The sequence below is a fragment of the Periplaneta americana genome, chromosome 2, assembly GCF_040183065.1.
Source record: "Periplaneta americana isolate PAMFEO1 chromosome 2, P.americana_PAMFEO1_priV1, whole genome shotgun sequence".
NCBI classification, from domain to species: domain Eukaryota; kingdom Metazoa; phylum Arthropoda; class Insecta; order Blattodea; family Blattidae; genus Periplaneta; species Periplaneta americana.
The window spans coordinates 194,530,501-194,551,234 of NC_091118.1; the positions used below are offsets into that span (position 1 = coordinate 194,530,501).

A 20,734-nucleotide genomic window follows, 5' to 3' on the forward strand; every position below is an offset into this window, starting at 1 on the left:
ATTAGCATGCATGAATAGTTGTTCATCTCGTGTTGGTCAACTGTGAATTTTATTACAAATAACGAAAAAAACTGGTCATGGCTTGTATAAACTATCCCAGCATCTTCCAGAAGTAGATCCATAACCCATTCGCTTAGTACAGAATCTTATCTCATTTTGTTAATGTTGGCGGGGAGATATGTTTAACATAGTTTAAGCTACATACTGTACAGTACAGATAAGCATACTAAATATAAAAAAGGTTATAAGAAGGAATCAAAGCTGAGGCGATTTTATATTGGGAGAAAATTATTTATCGCTATGTATGGAAGTGAATTCTAGTACATCAATGAATTAAATCAGCAATTTGTAATTTAAAACAAAAACAACACGAATCAGAATTTTATACTCATTATACAGTGCGTCTAGGGATAGAGTGAATTTGCCAGCTGTTTGCATGTAAATCTGGCAATAGGTGCGGCAACTCTCTCCCAGTTCAAGGCTGTTGCAGTCCACTCTATCTCTAGACGCACTGTATAATAATCAGAAAAATATTTCAATCAAGAATTAATTTCTACACATACCCTAATTATATGCTTTTTGATCCAAGAACGTAGCATTAAAAATACTGCAATATACTTTAAACGTAAAATACAAATTATTCAGTTTTCGTGACAAATATGCATTCAACAGCTTTATTGTAAGACCTAAAAGGGTTGGGAAAAGTCAAAAAGCAAAACACGTACTGTATATAAGGTGATTCAGTAGGAAATTGCTATATGTTGAATGGTGATAATATAGGCGATTCTAAAAGAAAAACATTGTATAAACACATATCTTATTCTCAATGGTTTCGGAGAAAAAGTTGTTTGAAAATAAAATCGAAAACCATAGTCATTTCTTTTCATCATTCACAATACAATAATTCTGAGTGGCCAGTCATAGAGTATCAAAATGAAACAATTCAGTATTCTAACAACACAAAATTTTTTGAACATTTAAAATGGTCTGTACACCTTCAGGAACTAGGGAAAAAATTAAGTAAAAATTTACGATGGAACGGAGGGAACCCAAGAGTTGGAACTTAAACTGAGACGATTCTGTCTGATGCCGGGATGGGTATCTAGTGTGGCTTAGTGGATAAAGCATCAGCATGTAGAGCTGAAAACCCGGGTTCAATCCTGGCGCCGGAGAGAATTTTTCTCGTTCCATTACTGTATCATCATATGATGACGCAGAATTTCTGCATGGAAATATCATATGTACTTCGGTACATTAAAATAATATATAAGTAAAATTTGCTTTGCTTTGCGATTACTAATAAGGGCATCATCTATTGAATCCGCTCGCACATTGTACTTGCATACTTTCACTCTATCCTAACATATGGTGTAATGTCTTGGGGAAATTCGCCTAATTCAATCCAAATATTTAAACTACAAAAGAGAGCTATTAGAGCCATAGTTGAAGCGTCTAAAACTACCAGCTGCAGGCCATTCTTAAAAAAATTACATATCTTGCCATTACCCTGTATTTAAATTTATGAAATCTTAAATTTTATCAAATATAATTTGTATAGCTTTCCTACAAATTCAGACATACACCAGCACAATACAGGAAATAAAGATAATATTTTTATTGAAAGTTTTAACACAACTCTATATAAAAAATAGTTTCATTCATGCTGGTCTTCTTATGTATAGTAGCCTACCAAATTATATTTAAAGAAATGTCTGCACATCAAAAATTTAAGAAAGTTATTTACAAAATTTTAATCAAAAACTGTTTTTACAGTATGAACGAATTTATTGAAAACTGCCATAAATGAATAGGAAAAGAACGCCTTAGGTCAAAAATTTTTCTCCCTCTTTTCCAGATTCTGACTTCGAGAAGGGATGTCTTCTCATGAAGAACGCGATAGTCGAAATTGACTCTAGACTGTTAAATGAAATGTGATTTGTCTTGTAAAGTGTTACATCTGTTCTTGTGGTTGCTATTTGTTAATGTTGAAATTATTTATAATTAATGTTGAAATTTTGTATGTTGTATTTTAGTTAATGGACTATGTCGTATTTCAATTATGTTGTAGCCTAGTAATTATGTGTTACTTTTGACATGTCCCATATCATGCATGTGATCAGTTGGACGCAATAAATGAATCTGAATACTGAAAAAAAGGCATGTCTCCTTTTCTTTCTCCGCATAATTGCTCACATTAATGCAGATGCAACTAAAGCAACGTTAAGGTTGTACTATTGTCTTTGTCACGTTGGCCACTTGCATGTGCGCATGTTACTTGCGCATGACGGACTGGAGGGATGAGTCTTATCATTCTGGATTGCTGACTTCGAGTCTGTATCAGAAAAGTTGTAGCAGTTTACTAAGTATGAGTACATTCTGTGTAGTGAAGTTACAGTGCCATGAGTCTTTACACATGCAGAGTATACCGACATGGTATAATTTCTTGGCCACCGAGGTCACCCGACTTACACCATTAGAATATTGTTTGTGGGGTGGCTAAAGAGCGAAGTCCACTACAAGCACAAAGTGGAAGTGAGAGAGCTTGGAAATAAAAGTGGAAATTGCTTACCCGAATTTTAAATGCTTGTGATCACATTAAGAAATGTCCGACCAAGCTCAAATTAGCAATATGGCATCTGGCTACACAAGCTGCAAAGTGCAACAAGGTTGACAAAGGCATTTTTTAAACATATTATGCAAAGAGAAATTGACAGTTAAACACAACATATAGCCAATGATATCTTAATTTACTATCACCTGCATTGTTTGCATTCCTCATGGTTTCGATTGAGAATAAGACATCTGTTTATACAGGGCGTTTCGGTAAAAGCATGCAAAAAAATCAACAGGGCATAGGGGATGCTCTACTAAATATTTTGAGATAGGAAACTCGTCTGCGAAGCCAGTTTAAGGAGATATGGGCTTAAACATGGGGGAGGGGGAGAGTCTGAAGACTAAGCAATCCATGACGCATTTCTTCGTCCACAAGATGGCTCTGTCTTAACGTATTTACATTGTCACATGATAGAACATGCTATAAATCAACGATAGTCCCTTTCATACCATTTGAAGAGTCAAACAGAACAACGGTGTAGTACCGATACATCTGAATGCTACATTTCCTGGTCGATGAATTGCAAGGGGAGGCCCTAGTCCACGGCCTGTGAAGTCACCCGACCTAAATCCACTCTATTTCATATGGAGATATCTAAAATCACTTTGTGCAGTATGAGGTGCCAGTGGATATGGACATAGAATTAGTTGTCAGGACTGTAGTCACCTGTGACATGATTCGAAACACACCAGGGATATTTGAAAGAGTGCAGCAGAATCTTGTACGCCAATGTTATGCTTGTATTTAGGTTGGTGGCCGTCATTTTGAGCAACTGATGTGAGGTACAAAATGGTAAGTGAACTCAGATTTATCAATGATATGGTACTGTACAATAATAATTGTAAATAATACTTACTTACTGGCTTTTAAGGAACCCGGAGGTTCATTGCCGCCCTCACATAAGCCCGCCATTGATCCCTATCCTGAGCAAGATTAATCCATTCTCTATCATCATATCCCACCTCCCTCAAACCCATTTTAATATTATCTTCCCACCTACATCTCGGCCTCCCTAAAGGTCTTTTTCACTCCGGCCTCCCAACTAACACTCTATATGCATTTCTGGATTCGCCCATACGTGCTACATGCCCTGCTCATCTCAAACGTCTGGATTTAATGTTCCTCATTACGTCAGGTGAAGAATGCAATGCATGCAGTTCTGTGTTGTGCAACTTTCTCCATTCTCCTGTAACTTCATCCCTCTTAGCCCCAAATATTTTCCTAAGCACCTTATTCTCAAACGCCCTTAACCATTGTTCCTCTCTCAAAGTGAGAGTCCAAGTTTCACAATCATACAGAACAACTTGCAATATAACTATTTTATAAATTCTAACTTTCAGATTTTTTGACAGCAGACTGGATGATAAAAGCTTTTCAACCGAATAATAACAGGCATTTCCCATATTTATTCTGTGTTTAATTTCCTCCCGAGTATCATTTATATTTGTTATTGTTGCTCCAAGATATTTGAACTTCTCCACCTCTTCAAAAGATAAATTTCCAATTCTTATATTTCCATTTTGTACAATATTCTGGTCACGAGACATAATAATATACTTTGTCTTTTCGGGATTTACTTCCAAACCTATCTCTTTACTTGCTTCCAGTAAAATTCCCGTCTTTTCCCTAATCATTTGTGGATTTTCTCCTAACATATTCACGTCATCTGCATAGACAAGAAGCTGATGTAACCCATTTAATTCCAAACCCTCTCTGTTATCCTGAACTTTCCTAATGGCATATTCTAGAGCAAAGTTAAAAAGCAAAAGTGATAGTGCATCTCCTTGCTTTAGGCCACAGTGAATTGGAAAAGCATCTGACAGACACTGACCTATACGAACTCTGCTGTACGTTTCACTGAGACACATTTTAATTAATCGAACTAGTTTCTTCGGAATACCAAATTCAATAAGAATATCATATAAAACTTCTCTCTTAACCGAGTCATATGCAAATAATGTAAAAACTAAATGTAAATAAATACATGTAAAATGGCTGTAAATAATTCGGAAAACAGTAATAGTGATAAACAGGTTTAAGTCCATATCTCCTTTAGCTGGCTTCTCAGAGCCTAGGTTCCCCATGTCAAACAATTCAGTAGAACATCCGTCATATTTTTGCATACTTTTACTGAAACACCCTGTATAATGTTTTTCCTTTAGAACTGTCCATATTATCACCACTCAAAGTATGTCTCTTTCCTTCTAATTCACCCTGTATGTACTAACGTCTCATGGGATGTTACAAAACAAAGATTTGTTTTTCCTTGTATATTCCGCTACGGTACATCTTTAGGTATAAGTGAATGGGATGAAGCTGCTGGGGTGAAGCACTCATGCTAACAATGAGGTACCTGTGCCATGCCTTGCTAAGTACTTACCAATCTTAACATCGCCCTTTACGCCAGTGTCACCACTAGGCCCCTTGATCTGTTGTTCGTTTTGGAAGAGGGGCGAGAGACGTGGAGGGACAACTTACGGCATGTAAGTATATCAAGAGAATTAGAGAGTCAAAGTCATCAATCTGTGAGGGGCCAATTATTTCAAGGTGGGATTATACCACAAAAGTTACACGCTAACACTTGACAAACACACAGACTATAAGCAAATATATAGGTACCTTCAGATAATCCAACCAGAACAAGTGAGTTATCCACAGTCTCCACAGTTACTGGGTTTCTAACCACGTGTAAAATATCTTACTTACACATAAATAGGACATCATTACTTTAAAATAAAATTTTTTTAGTATGAATAGATATGTAGCATGTAAGAAAATATGTACCGGTAGTACAACTAATATAAGAGAGTTTAAAAAAAAAAAAAAAAGCAGATTTTTAATGATAGTGAAGCTGAAATGGGAAGAGAAGTTAAAATTAACGGTGTATTAAATTGATCTTGTAGTGTGTGTGTGTTTTTTTCCTGCTTAGAGAATAGAGGGTGTGGTAGATGGATATGTTTAGGAGAGGGGTTGTGTTTAGATAGTAGCTAATTGAATGTGTTATGCTTTAAAAAAAGTATACTGGACTAGTTTTTAGGGTAATGTATGACTTGGTATAGGTGAATAAAATTGTAAAGTAAGGCAGATCTGGGGTAATATAGAATTGTAACAGGTCTGTCTTACAGATATGTGATGGATGAATAAATATACAGTATATCATATCATAATATCATATAATACTTTAAAATGTCAGTATTTTATGTTTTCATGTATAAAATAAAATATAATTTATCACATCCGTAAATATACTATAGTTTCTTCCAGTAAGCCAAAATATGCATTTAGATTATAAGCAAAGATGATTAGATATGAAATTAAAATAATAATAATAATAATACTTACTTACTTACAAATGGCTTTTAAGGAACCCGAAGGTTCATTGCCACCCTCACATAAGCCCACCAGCGGTCCCTATCCTGTGCAAGATTAATCCAGTCTCTATCATCATATCCCACCTCCCTCAAATCCATTTTAATATTATCCTCCCATCTACGTCTCGGCCTCCCTAAAGGTCTTTTTCCCTCCGGTCTCCCAACTAACACTCTATATGCATTTCTGGATTCGCCCATACGTGCTACATGCCCTGCCCATCTCAAGCGTCTGGATTTAATGTTCCTAATTATGTCAGGTGAAGAATACAATGCGTGCAGTTCTGTGTTGTGTAACTTTCTCCATTCTCCTGTAACTTCATCCCGCTTAGCCCCAAATATTTTCCTAAGCACCTTATTCTCAAACACCCTGAACCTATGTTCCTCTCTCAGAGTGAGAGTCCAAGTTTCACAACCATACAGAAGAACCGGTAATATAACTGTTTTATAAATTCTAACTTCCAAATTTTTGGACAGCAGACTGGATGATAAGAGCTTCTCAACCGAATAACAACACGCATTTCCCATATTTATTCTGCGTTTAATTTCCTCCCGAGTGTCATTTATATTTGTTACTGTTGCTCCAAGATATTTGAATTTTTCCACCTCTTCGAAGGATAAATCTCCAATTTTTATATTTCCATTTCGTACAATATTCTGGTCACGAGACATAATCATATACTTTGTCTTTTTGGGATTTACTTCCAAACCGATCACTCTACTTGCTTCAAGTAAAATTTCCGTGTTTTCCCTAATCGTTTGTGTATTTTCTCCTAACATATTCACGTCATCCGCATAGACAAGAAGCTGATGTAACCCGTTCAATTCCAAACCCTGCCTGTTATCCTGAACTTTCCTAATGGCATATTCTAGAGCGAAGTTAAAAAGTAAAGTTGATAGTGCATCTCCCTGCTTTAGCCCGCAGTGAATTGGAAAAGCATCAGATAGAAATAATAATAATAATAATAATAATAATAATAATAATAATAATAATAATAATGTCTGTCATTGGTCCCTATCCTCAGTAAATTGAAAATTCTTAAAAAAAAAAAAAAAAAAAAACTACTTACGAAGCAATGTGTAACAAGATAGATTTTCAAATCTGAGTATTATTTCAATTGAACATATTAATAGTTTTTTGCTATGTCGAAATCATCAAACTCATTTCTGCAAAAAGATCTCGCAAGTTGAATCTTTGAAAGATTTGTATGATCATTCATTAGACTAATTTTCATAAGGAGACAATGCTGAAGATGGTAAATTATAAAGAAAATTATTTAATGTAATTATGTAATTCCTAATAAATAATGTTGCAAGTTATTATGCGTTTTATTTTGCCAATCACTTCCTACACCTAAAAAAATATCATACACAAAATTAAATTACATTAATTTTAACTAGGATTAAAAACTGTAGATTGAATGTTTTTAAGTCAATCATTACTGTAATATATTTTTGCAGCTCAAGTTGTAAAATTTAAGAAAATTACATATACTGATTTTTTTAATTCAATGTATAACAGAATAATAAAACATGCTAACAACCCCCTCACCAACCCATGGCAGGTGGTGGAGGAGGAAGGAAGAGAGAATTCATGTTTGCTCCTGGTGACACAGGTACTAGTTGTGGCCCTGATTACAGGTATTAAAGAAATTAACGGATGATTAAAACATGATGTTTGTTGCACTTCAGGTAATGGATGCATTAGTTAGGTCCTACATTAATTTAAAAGCCATGCCAGACGTAGGTACTGAAAACTGCTAGCATCTAATGTGAATACCGGTACTTCTTTTCTTTAAAGGGCATAATAATGACGTAGGAAAACTAGAATAACGTCATTGTATAGAGCACATCTAGGTCAGAAAGCATGGGTAGACATAACGGCTCGGTTAGAAAAGCCAACGTACAATGGTAGGAACGATCATGATTTTAAAATCAAATATAGGAAACAGGAAACGGATGTAGGTAAATTCTCATTTTTAAATAGAACTATAAATGATTGGGATGACCTACCTGCAGCGGTCTTTGAGGGCTGTCCTTCCTTAAGGAGTTTCAAGAATAATTTAAAAAGTTGTGTACCAAGTGCAAATTAAAATTAAGGTGACATTTAACATTTAATTTTTTAAGGTGACATGTATTTATTTAGCCTGACTAGTTACTTCCTTGGTTTGAATCGTAAATTATTTAAAAATAGCGTGTAAGAGGGCCTTAGACTAGAAAGGTTTATTAATAAGTATTTAATGAATTTCAATCTTAAGGCATATAAACTTGCAAATGTTTATTTGCTATTTAATAACAATATATGAACGTTTTCGCCGTTTAGGGCATCTTCAGATATAACAAAACATATTATCTGGACCTATAATAACATATTATGCAAATAACAAGGAAAATAGAGAACAATATATATATATATATATATATATATATATATATATATAAAACAATATATATATATTATTTGCATAATATGTTATTATAGGTCCAGATAATATGTTTTGTTATATCTGAAGATGCCCTAAACGGCGAAAACGTTCATATATTGTTATTAAATAGCAAATAAACATTTGCAAGTTTATATGCCTTAAGATTGAAATTCATTAAATACTTATTAATAATTTACCAGGCATATTGATATATTAAAATGAATTGTAAATTAATTAGAAAGGTTTAGTTTAAATGTAGTTCTGTTTATAAGTACAGTATGCATAAGGGTGTAATTATTTGACTTATTTGAACTGTTGTATCAGTGAAGCGAGGTGAGTCAGTAGAGTTATAGTTTTACAGTGCAGTGAATAGTTCCGATCAGTGATAATTTATAGCGTCGATGAAATGTGTTCTATAGTGTCAGTGAAATGTGTCCTAAAGTGTCAGTGAAATGCGTCATAGTGCCACTACAGTGAGTGAGATGAGAATAAAGTGAAAGACCATTGAAACTTATGTAGGGCCTATACATAATTATGTAGGTTGTAATGTAAAATTAGGTATTTTATTTATGTTTTATTATTATTGTGTTAAATTATATTGTGTATTCTTATTGCATTGTGTATAAAATTGTATTGTGTATTGTATAATTGTATTGTGTATTGTAAATTTATTGTGTATTGCTTATCATTTTTTTTTTGTGTATTGTTTATATTGTGTATACCACTGCCACTGGTGCTTGCCCACTTGCAGTGTAAATAAATACATACATAATGACTGGGATATAAACTTAAGATTTCCTTAACACCTACATTACATCTTAGGGAAAACTCGAGTTTAATTTAAAAGGACGGGATGTTAAAAAAAAATAGATTTTGTTATGTAGTTTCGATTCTGAATCAATTACTACATTAGTTGCACATATTTTAAAGATCCTTTCTGAGTTTTAAATAAATACTTGCGTAAGGTAGGCCCTAACATAACGCGAAATATTTTTTGATACCAGTAGTCTATTCTCTGTTACTTTTATTTTTTAATTTTAGGTAACGGTACATTTTTCTCAGGAATTATTGTAGCTATTGTCTTGAAAATTTCCACAATGAATCAGTCTCTCCAAAACAAAATCACATAATATTGAAAGTAACATATCACATCAGATTAAAAAACTAAATAATTAAATGCTAATTTTGAAAATATTGTGACAGCGACGTGAGATTCGAACTCACGACCAGCGTCCCGCGAGAGAGCATATCGCGCGGGCTTCACGGGGAAAGGGGAAAGGGGCCTACACGCGAGGGGAGGCTGCGCGCGCAGCTGCTACTTAACGCAGTGAATGTGGAACGACCTTCCCGACTATTCCAGAAATCCGTCGAAGTGGAAGACTCGCGAATTTTCGAGGCTACGTCGCTGTGGTTATAAATTACGGTCGCGAAGGAACGACAGCAGTTTTGCAGTTAGAGTTTTCAGTTATTCAGTCAGTGAGTAAGCCAGAGCAAGCAAGCCAGACTTGTGTGCCGGAGTTCGACTCGAGTGTGCGTCCGCATCTGTGTCAGCATCCGAAGGCCTGAGTTCGAGTGCAGTGGACCGCAGTTGGAGGGACCTGAGTTCGAGTGCAGTGGACCGCAGTTGGAGGGACCCGAGTTCGAGTACAGTGAACTGTCTCTGAAGGTCTGTGGTTCGAGATACTGTGAACTCGAGTGACTGAGATAGAAGAACTGTGAACTGAGAACTGGTAGTTCTGATTTGTAAATAGTACTGTGTAAATATTAGTTAAGATTAACAGTTCATTGTTGTGCGTATTAGTCCAAGTAAGTTGTCATTGTCGTCGGTGGAGTGCTATAACGAATACTGTGTTGAGTGAAGATCCAATTGTTGACGAGAGCGTTTAAGGTGGATTGTAGAAAGGAATTATTGTGGCGAATAAATTACATTGCTGTTACTAATAAAATTCACAATATTATGATGTTTTTACTATCATCCCATCATTAAATATATGGTTTTATAGACATGTATCTCAATATCCCATTGTTTTAGTTTTTATCCTCTTAGTTCAACATTTTTAGAAATATTTGTAACTAACTTCTTTATTTTGCATTATTTAAATATAAAATTCTACAAATTTGGTTTTATCCATACTGTGGAAAAATACAAACATATTTATCTCAGTGCGATTCTATGTAACTATGTCACAACTTTTTTACAGCTTTGTAATTATATGTTTTAAAGTTGGTTATATAGATCTAAATATTTGATTTACAATTTTGTTTATAAAAGCTTGTGAAGCACAAACAGGTCCCCTTTATATTGTTAAAATATGTCCATATTAATCTAATTATGAATTGAATGTGTTTTATTATATTCACTAAATTAATATTAATTTATTAATGTATTTTATTACTAAGTTTTACACATACTGGTCTTCAACTGTAAACTAATCCATGTGCATGAGCTTGTTCAATAGGTACCAATTTATACATCTCGTAAGAAAATAGGCCATACAAATTCAGAATTGAGTAAACAAGTTTGGTAGACTATATTTTAGTTGTTGAATGGTATAGATGAAGTGTTAGTAGTTATATCAGTTTGGCACTAAGAATAGATATTTTAAACAACTTTTAAACTAATATTATTTGAAAGGCTATGGCACCACGGATTATTATGCCATGACCAAAATGGGCAAATATATTAGAGGTTTTACAGTTTTAAAACTGATTACCAACAGATATATATCTTTTTAAGAAAGCTAGCGAATAATAATAATAAAAAAAAACAATGTTCAGTCTGTACAGTGCTATGGATCACTCCCTGTAAAGGTTGACATTTCTGAATTTTCTTTATCAACCACCTTGACACAAAGAATTTAAGTGAACCTTGTTGTAAATCATCAGAAAACTACTTTATTAACGTAGAATCAACTCACCAGCAATGATCACCCGGGCTGTGTGGCTGATCTGCCCCTCGCCATTTCTGGCAATGCACGTGTAATCGCCAATATCTTCGTGCCGGATGTTAGAGATGCGCAGTTCTGTCCCGTCATTGAAGATGCCGATCGTGGCCGAGGGCTCCACGGGGTTCGCATCTTTGTACCACAAGATCTCAGGTGTTGGTGTGCCCTCGGCTTGACAATTTAGAATTATCGCATCGCCCAAATTCACATAGATTATGTCTTCAGGCGTAACACTAAAGCGAGGGGGTGCTGCAATCACACAAAAGGCGTAAATTTAATTATCTAACAGAAAACCAGAAGAGTACTTCTGTCAAGAAGCAGAGGAAATAAAATTTACTTACTGAATTACAAATATATTAACATCTATGTGACAGTCATATACTTTATTTTTTATAAATAAGGTTGTGAATTTAAATACTATTATAGTCGCAATTATGCCATGGTATGAAAGAAAAATTTCACAACCTCGAGCGGGAATCGAACCTGCGACTTCCTGTCCTCCGGTCAGGCGCTCTACCACTGAGTTATCGAGTTCGTCTCACGCCAAAGGCTTGGAATTATCCTTTCATACTGGCGACTCTGTTATAGAGTACTGTCCATAGCGTCTGATCTAGTCAGCACTGCTTATGGGTTGAAAGAAACTTTACAAATGTAATCTTCATCTTACGATGTTTGGTGACGTATACACGTCCGTTGATGTGACATATTAATGAATTTAAATACTATTATAGTCACAATCATGCCATGGTATGAAAGAAAAATTTCACAACCTCGAGCGGGAATCGAACCTATGATTGTGACTATAATAGTATTTAAATTCATTAATATGTCACATCAACGGACGTGTATACATTACATTTGTACAGTATGGAAGGATAATTCCAAGCCTTTGGAGTGAGACGAACTCGATAGCTCAGTGGTACAGTGCCTGACCGGAGAACAGGAAGTCGCAGGTTTGATTCCCGCTCGAGGTTGTGAAATTTTTCTTTCATACCATGGCATGATTGTGACTATAATAGTATTTAAATTCATTAATATGTCACATCAACGGACGTGTATACGTCACTAAACATCGTAAGATGAAGATTACATTAATAAAGTTGTGTTACGCAAATATAAGAAATTAATTTAGGTGCTAAACGCATTTCACATTTCAAATAATTCTCCCTTTTAAAATTGAGCACTTATATAACAGTTTTATAGTGAGTTAAATAGGTCTATCTGTATGTATTTTCCACTTCACTGCAACATTTGTATTCATTAATTTTTAAAAAACAACTGTGTTTTCTGTTTATTTTGAAATTGTTCAATGTAACACACCGGTACAATGAGAGGGAGACAAAGAAAATATTGTGAACAAAACTCTCAAGCTTGGGGATCAACAAATTAAGGACGTACGAACCTAATGGCAGTTGACTTAATATATGTCAACATATATGTCGAATTCCATCATTATGCAACGAAATATATGAGAAAGCCGAATGGCCTGAAGATTTTACGGAGACAGTGTTAATTCCAATACCGAAGAAAAATAATGTCAAGAAATGTAGGTAATGAGTTCACGACTATCAGCCTAATATCGCACTCGGCGAAGATTCTCTTTCGAATACTGAAACAACGTTTATATTCTAAGATGGAAGAACAGTTGGAAGAAAAGCAGTTTGGCTTCAGGAAGGGAAAAAATACGAGAGATACAATTGGATTGCTACGAACAATCGGTAAAAGATACTTAGAGAAGAATAAAGAAGTGTATGTAGTATTTGTAGAATTAGGAAAGGCTTTTGACAGAGTGGATTGGAATAAACTGATGGGGATCCTAAAGAAAATTGACGTGGATTGAAAAGAGAGAAGACTGGTCACTAATTCTTATATGAAACAACGAGTCAAAGTCAGGATAGGAGAAGAAATGTCAGGAGGAAGTGAAATTGGGAGAGGAGTACGTCAAGAATGTCCTTTATCACCTACCCTGTTCAACATCTGCTTGGAGGATTTAGTAAAGAACTGTTTTCAGAACATGGGAGGAGTTATAGTAGGAGGAAGCAGAATGAAGTACATAAGATTTGTTGATGATATGGCTTTGTTAGCATAAGAGGGGATGATACTAAAGGATATTATGCACTCGAGCTAAATGACAGCTGTGAGCAGTATGGGATGAAGATAAATGTGAATAAGACGAAGAGCATGGCCATAAGAAGAAAAGTACAGAAGATAAACTTGAGAATTCTAAAGAGACAGTAGATCAAGTGGATAGCTTCAAATACTTGGGGTGTACTATAAGCAGTAACATGAGCTGCTGCCAGGAAGTCAAAAGGAAGATAGCAATGGCCAAGGAAGCTTTTAATACAAAAACAAGCATCTTCTGCGGACCTCTGGAAAAAGAACTAAAAAAGAGACTAGTGAAGTGCTTCATATGAAGTGTGGCATGTATGGGGCAAAAACATGGACATTACGACGAAGTGAAGAGAAGCAAATAGAAGCATTTGAAATGTGGATATGGAGAAGGATGGAATGTGTGAAGTGGGGAATTGGTTGGATCACTGGCTGAGAAGAAACTGCCTACTGAAGGATGCACTGGAAGGAATGGTGAACGGGAGAAGAGTTTGGGGCAAAAGAAGATATCAGATGATAGACGACATTAAGATATATGGATCATATGAGGAGGCAAACAGGAAGGCAGAAAATAGGAAAAATTGGAGAAAGCTGGGTTTACAGTGAAAGATCTGCCCTTGGACAGAACAATGAATGAATGACATATGTCGAAAATGGAGTAAGGCCACAAAGGAAAAAACACTAGAGGAGGGGGATTCGATCCAGTGCTGTGGGTTGAACTTCGGCATAGCTCAGTGGTTAGAGCGTTTGGTACGTAGAACCAAGGACCTGGCACCGGAGCGAATTTTTCTCATCTAAGAACCATTGCTAAACATTTAAGTTTTAAATCTCCAAAAATTATCAGAGTTCCCTTCATTTATATAATTTACAATAAAACTAAGTGTGTAACTTGATTCATTACATTTTATCTGACTGATATGACCAAAACAAGAGATGTAAGTTTACACAGATGAAATTATGTTCACAACATATATTGCAATGTTGCAATTATCTTAAAAATTAAAAGTTACAGGCTAAGTGAATAGATATTGAATACATACATCGGGTTGAAGATAAAAAGTTAAGAATACTGTAACCAAAAATACTGCAATAGTTGTTAGTTTAATTGTAGTATTAGCAATAAAATGAAACCTTGGAGAACAATAAATGCTTTTTTAAGCATAAATTACAATACAACATTTTATTTACATTCGTAATCACTGATTTGTCGCACACCAGTACTGCAATATTGTTAGATGTGCAAGTAAAATGGTTACCGTAATTGATTTGACTAGGAAAGTTAAGAAATTTGAACTTAAAATACCGGTATTGTGTTTTATAACATTTAACTTAAGGTATGTTTCATTTAATTACATACCTCTCTATAGAATAAATATTATTCATTGCATTATATTACGGTACTACATTTAAAATAACAAAATTGGTTCCTTTCAAACAGTGATACACATCTTTCAAAACATTAAAAAGGGATTTAAAACAGAACTTTAGGAGGTTGAAATTGTTCAAAACTCAATAAATTGCCAATAAGTTAACAAGGAGGGGAATGGTGTGTAAAATCACTCAGAAAAATTGATCATTTTCATGCAGTTACATTTAGTACCAACTTACAACATACAAGTCAGGATTACAATTATGGTTACCATATTCTTAAATTCCAGTAATAAGAGGTTAGGTGGTACCGTAAACTGGGGTAAAGAGGATCACATGTGGTAAAGTGGATCATATGTGTATTGCTTAGATAAGTCAGCGCCACATGGATCACACATGCCAAGAAAACCTTTCTTCTATAAATGCCACTAAAAATAGTTTTCTTTGCATGTGTGATCCATGTGGCGCTGACTTATCTAACAATACACATATGATCCACTTTACCACATGTGATCCTCTTTACCCCAGTTTACGGTAACAAGTGGGGATAAAGACTTGGCTTAAGTGGATAAAAAGCCTTAGCATTAAAAAGTCTGGTCTTTGTCGTATGATTCAGTAATTGGAACACAATACATCAAATACATAGAAAAACATATAATTACTGACTAAATAATTCTTAATAAAATTTAGCAACTTACCACGTCGTAATTTCCAATTAGTAACATCATAACAATAACAACAAGCAAACAAATTTTGTCTATTTGTTTTGGTGCTGATGCAACTGTATTGCACCAGCTTGTGAATACCCCACCTCTCAGTAGCTGCACCACACATACCCTGCCTGTCCAAACACTCAACAAGAGAAGAACATTAACCAAAAGGCAGAAAAGTAGCAGAAAAGAAGTGTAAAGTCTCTGACAAGAGTTACAGCGCTAGAAAACAGTGAGGGCAGGTATACAGGGACAAAAAAGGGGGTTCGAGGGGGACATAGTATCGCCATCAATTGTACTCACCATGGACATCCAAATGGAACCAAGTACCATTCTTTTGGGGTGGTGACCTATTGAGGAACACCACTTTACATTCGTACCACCCCTGGTCCGACTCACGGATGTTGGTCAAGTTGAGGGAAGCGAGACCATAGGGGGAGTCCGGTGATACTCTGGACACACGGCCCTCGTACCCCTCACCGCTATGTGTGGGGTATGTGTCGTACCAGATGTATATTGGGATCTCCAAACCCTACAGAGATCATCACCGGGACCGAGCCGCAGTCCCAGGACGAGACATGTGAACACACAGCACAAATAACACAACCATCGCCCAGTCAAATGGCTGCCCCCCAGGCCTGTGTGGGGTTGTTCATGTACCTCACAGCTTCCAAATTTGGAATGACACTTCAATTCTTATGAGAAACGCTAGACATCTGCATTGGTAATTGGATGGAAATTAGCTAGAGAAGCATAATTTAATCAATAAATACTGAATTCTTGCATGATAAATCAACATTAATGAAGACCAATTGTAACAGTATGAATCAAGTTGGACGACAGTAATACTGCAGTACAACAATTTGCAATTTAAAAATTGCGTAATTATAAACTTTATACTGGTACCAGCAACTAGTGAGGCAACTGCACGTCGTCAGTCCTTGAATGGTATATATAAACATCGTTTGTAATGTGTTAACCATTTTATTTCACGCGAAAAATTAAATTGTATAAGCATTTCATATGATCAGAATGGTAGATTTTTAATTGATTAACTAGTGGACTTACTCGTGTTAATTATGTATTTTTTATTTTATTGGGTTATTTTACGACGCTGTATCAACATCTAGGTTATTTAGCGTCTGAATGATATGAAGGTGATAATGCCAGTGAAATGAGTCAGGAGTCCAACACCGAAAGTTACCCAGCATTTGCTCGTATTGGGTTGAGGGAAAACCCCGGAAAAAACCTCAACCAGATAACTTTCCCCGACTGGGATTCGAACCTGGGCCACCTGGTTTCGCGGCCAGACGCGCTGTCCATTACTCCACAGGTGTGGACTTAATTATGTAAGATATGTGTGGCTTACAGCTGTTTCAGTGCTTCACGCACCATCCTCAGAGCCTACTAGATCACAGCGTCATCTCGAACTTCTCTGCCTGTTATGTGGGTGTGTTTGATTGTTGAAAGGTGTTGAAGAGTGGAGTCAAATAGTGTGTGTGTGTACTGAAATTGATCTGTGTGTTGAAAATTTGATCGGGGTGTGTTTTAGTGTGTTTGTATATTTCGTATTGTTCTAGTGGGTTGTATGTGTAGGATTTCCATGTCCGCAACCAAAAACTCAACACACTAGAACAATACGAAATATACAAACACACTAAAACACACCCCGATCAAATTCTCAACACAGATCAATTTCAGTACACTGACTCCACTCTTCAACACCTTTCAACAATCAAACACACCCACATAACAGGCAAAGAAGTTCGAGATGACGCCGTGATCTAGTAGGCTCTGAGGATGGTGCGTGAAGCACTGAAACAGCTGTAAGCCGCACAAATCTTACATAATTAACACGAGTAAGTCCACTAGTTAATCAATTAATTATATTCAAGTGTTAAAAGTAGTGTACGCAAGATTCAAAATGGGTAGATTTTTATTAGCATGAAACTTTTAAGGTTAACTAAACAGGGACAAAAACTGGTCCTCTGACTTTTATTTTTAAAAGAGGCTAGATATGTAATAAAAATGCATCAATTTGTAGATGTATTTCCCTAAAAATAAGGATATTTTTGTTATAAAACATGTTTCTGAAATAAATGAAAATGAAACTGCATCTTGTTAAATCAGTTGTTAATGTATTACATTTTTAGTAACTGTACGTGCATTATCTATAATTAACAATATCGAATGAGACAATATCTATTCTGATTATTTGAAATTAAAGGGTACTTCACATTTCCCACACAGGCTTTGGAAAGTGCTAAATGGTATGGGAACAGGGTGTATAAGAATAAATAAATAAAATAATAAAAAAAGCATTGTTTTAAATAATTCCTGTGATAAGATCCCGGTCTGATAAGGGTTCCTCTGTAGGTTACTGTACCGAAGAATGGTACCCATTTCCACCTGGATGTTCATTGTGAGAGATCCTAAATGGTGATTACTCATGGCTGTAATGCATGCATTTGTCTGTCCCACAGCTGGGTGAGATCAAGATCTTTGTGCATGTCCACTTCAGTAAAATTAGCTTCTATTTACAATGTTCAAAAATTTTGGCAGCCTTGATTTTTATATATAATTCAAAACGTCTTTTTTTTTTAATAATAATCTCTTTGCATGCCTGCGTAAGGAGACCATTATAGCACTTACATTATTGTGACGTAGGTCTTTTATACCATATCATTGCTTTTAATAGTTATTTATGTTACAGGACCGTTATGTAGAACTTAACATGCGAGCATGGAATTTAACTAAATGGGTGACAGCAAGTTCAGTTATCCATGTGAGCATGTTGAGTTCTTGTAACGGTCGTGTATTGTACAACATTTTATGGTATTTTGAATCGTGTATCTTAAGAGAAAATAAATTAATAATTGTATTTTGCATGTTATTGAAACAAAAATTATTGAGAATTTGTAGATAAAATAACAGTTACTAAAATACGAAAAACGTCATAATCGGTTACTGTGGTAGGAAAATAAAACAAAAGTGTTTGTGCGATTTCGTGCGTATTTGCTTGGTTTCCGCACAAAACCAATCCGCGGAAAGTCTAAAATTCCACATTCAGTATTCCCAACCTAACACACAACAATTTCCCTATTCTTACCGCTTAAGTGACATATTGATTTTACTGCTTTAGGCTTTTAACATTATTTTTAGAGACGTTCAATATAGTAATAATTATAAATTGGAAACTTACCACTGCAATTTCACCTAAATTGCACTGTTAATTATTGTTTTTAAATATTTGCAAAAATTAAGTAAACTCTACAACTCCACTAAAGTTACTGCATTCGTGATTCAAGTAACATTAAGGAAGCCGTGAAAAAATCAACAAGAACCCAGACTCATCATAGACTAGGGGAAAAAAAAGACAGACGTATATCATGGCCTGCTGGAGTAGTAAACACAGAAAACATTTTAAAGCAACAATGCTGAAGATAGATATTTTTGTTTTGCAAATTTTCCGTCATTGAACAGAAACCAAGATGGAGATTTCATTGCAACTAATTAGAAATTCCTCTTTCAGGTATGTAATAAACGATCTTCGCACAAAATAATGTACGATACACGAGCGGTATGTTTTCTTTCAATTCTCGGAAATTAAAAAAGCTCAACTACGTTTCGCTTTTTCAAACTTTTCCTCGAACATGAAAACTTCAACATACCGCTCTTGTAATGCATATTACTATTACCACAAATGGTTTTGTCTGAGATTAATTTGTAGAAATGGATTTCATTGAAATTCCTAACGAAACACTGGTAGAAGAACAAGCAAGCCAAAGAGTTATACCAGGAAAATTGCGAGATCGATATTATAAGCTGACACTATTTAATGAATGCCGCGAAAAAAGAAGACAGTGAGTGAGATGTTAAAAGAAACGGTTTTCTAGCCCATTAAGTGTAAAATAAAAGGTGCTGGCCCGTTAAGTCGTACTTTACCTACATATATGCACCTCTGTTAAACAATCTTTACGATTCAAAATACCATAAAAGATATTTTACAAATCTCCACAAATCAACTTCCGCTGTCAAGTTCAACAATATCCTTATCAAAGGTTCTTTTCGCCAATTATATTTGTGATTGCATAGAGTTCTTCACACAGCTTCTTTATAAAATATTTTTTTGTTATTATTTTATTGTCTTTTCCACAAAATATTGTTTAAATATATTATTGTGGGCCTCAACTTCTTTCATATTCACAAGCAGACTTGCTTACTGGCCATGTAATTTCACACTCTCTAAAGGATGCACTCTTACTGTTTTCATAAAATATAAATTAATCTTTATTCTAGACATTATATACAATTAATCTTTTTTTTTTTTTTTTTTTCACGATTTACAATTTGTTATACCTAAGTTATATTTGTCATAAATATTTCATTCATCATCATCATCCAAACAAGTATAAGGCCCAAAGCCCATTACGGTCTCAATGAGACATTCTTGGTCCACCTTTTTTTCTTTCTTTTTTTAGACGGCCCAAAGATCTCTTACCTTTTAAATATTTCATTCATACTTAGAAAATATTTTTTTAAACAACAATAAATTAACACAGAATTTCAATAAATAAAAGGTGAAAGGCATTACTTAAATTAACTTTAAAATAACTCTTCTTTCACTATTTAAATTTTATATTGCTTCACAGTCATTGACTGTCTATGCTAATCATGATGGTAAATATCTTGGCATATGACCCATCCCTTACTTGTTTACCCCTAAATGCATACCAGATAAAATCACACAGATTACATTAGATAGTAAAGATGTGTGAAAGACCTAATATGTTAATATTGGTGATTACTTTACATGTGAGCATTACGATTAATGACTTTTTATGGGGTGAGAAAGGTGTGAGTTATTGTAAGTTTATTACCCAGAGTCTGTGTTTCACCAATATCTGAAACATTAAAGAAATAATTTCAGTAAACAAGTCCATTTATTTGTAATCTATTTTATTTAACTTACATTTTTCATTTTAAAATTATTACTGTTTTCTCCCTTTCGTAAGTAACTTTTTCAAGACATGGTACCATTTCATAAAAGATGAAAAATCATGGACGTAAACAGAGACCTATTTCTGATGATGTTGAAATTGACCTATTACTAAGAAAGACAATTCTAAAATTCAGTATAGATCTGTTCACCAGCATGTTTACTTAATAAATATAAACAATAATATGCAAAAAT

At 34.8% G+C, this 20,734-nt stretch overlaps 1 protein-coding gene across 10 annotated transcripts in view; it reads right to left on the reverse strand.

The window, feature by feature from the left end:
- The window catches only part of tutl (immunoglobulin superfamily member turtle), a 985,149-nt gene that overhangs the window by 94,758 nt on the left and 869,657 nt on the right, over window positions 1-20,734 (reverse strand). For 7 of the 10 annotated variants that reach the window (XM_069819241.1, XM_069819243.1, XM_069819246.1 and 4 more), the window contains one exon: window positions 11,327-11,602. In XM_069819241.1, coding sequence (XP_069675342.1) covers window positions 11,327-11,602 — 276 coding nt within the window. Of the gene's footprint in view, window positions 1-11,326; window positions 11,603-15,843; window positions 16,073-20,734 lie in introns of all 10 variants that reach the window. The other 3 variants (XM_069819242.1, XM_069819238.1, XM_069819245.1) reach the window with 1 other exon arrangement.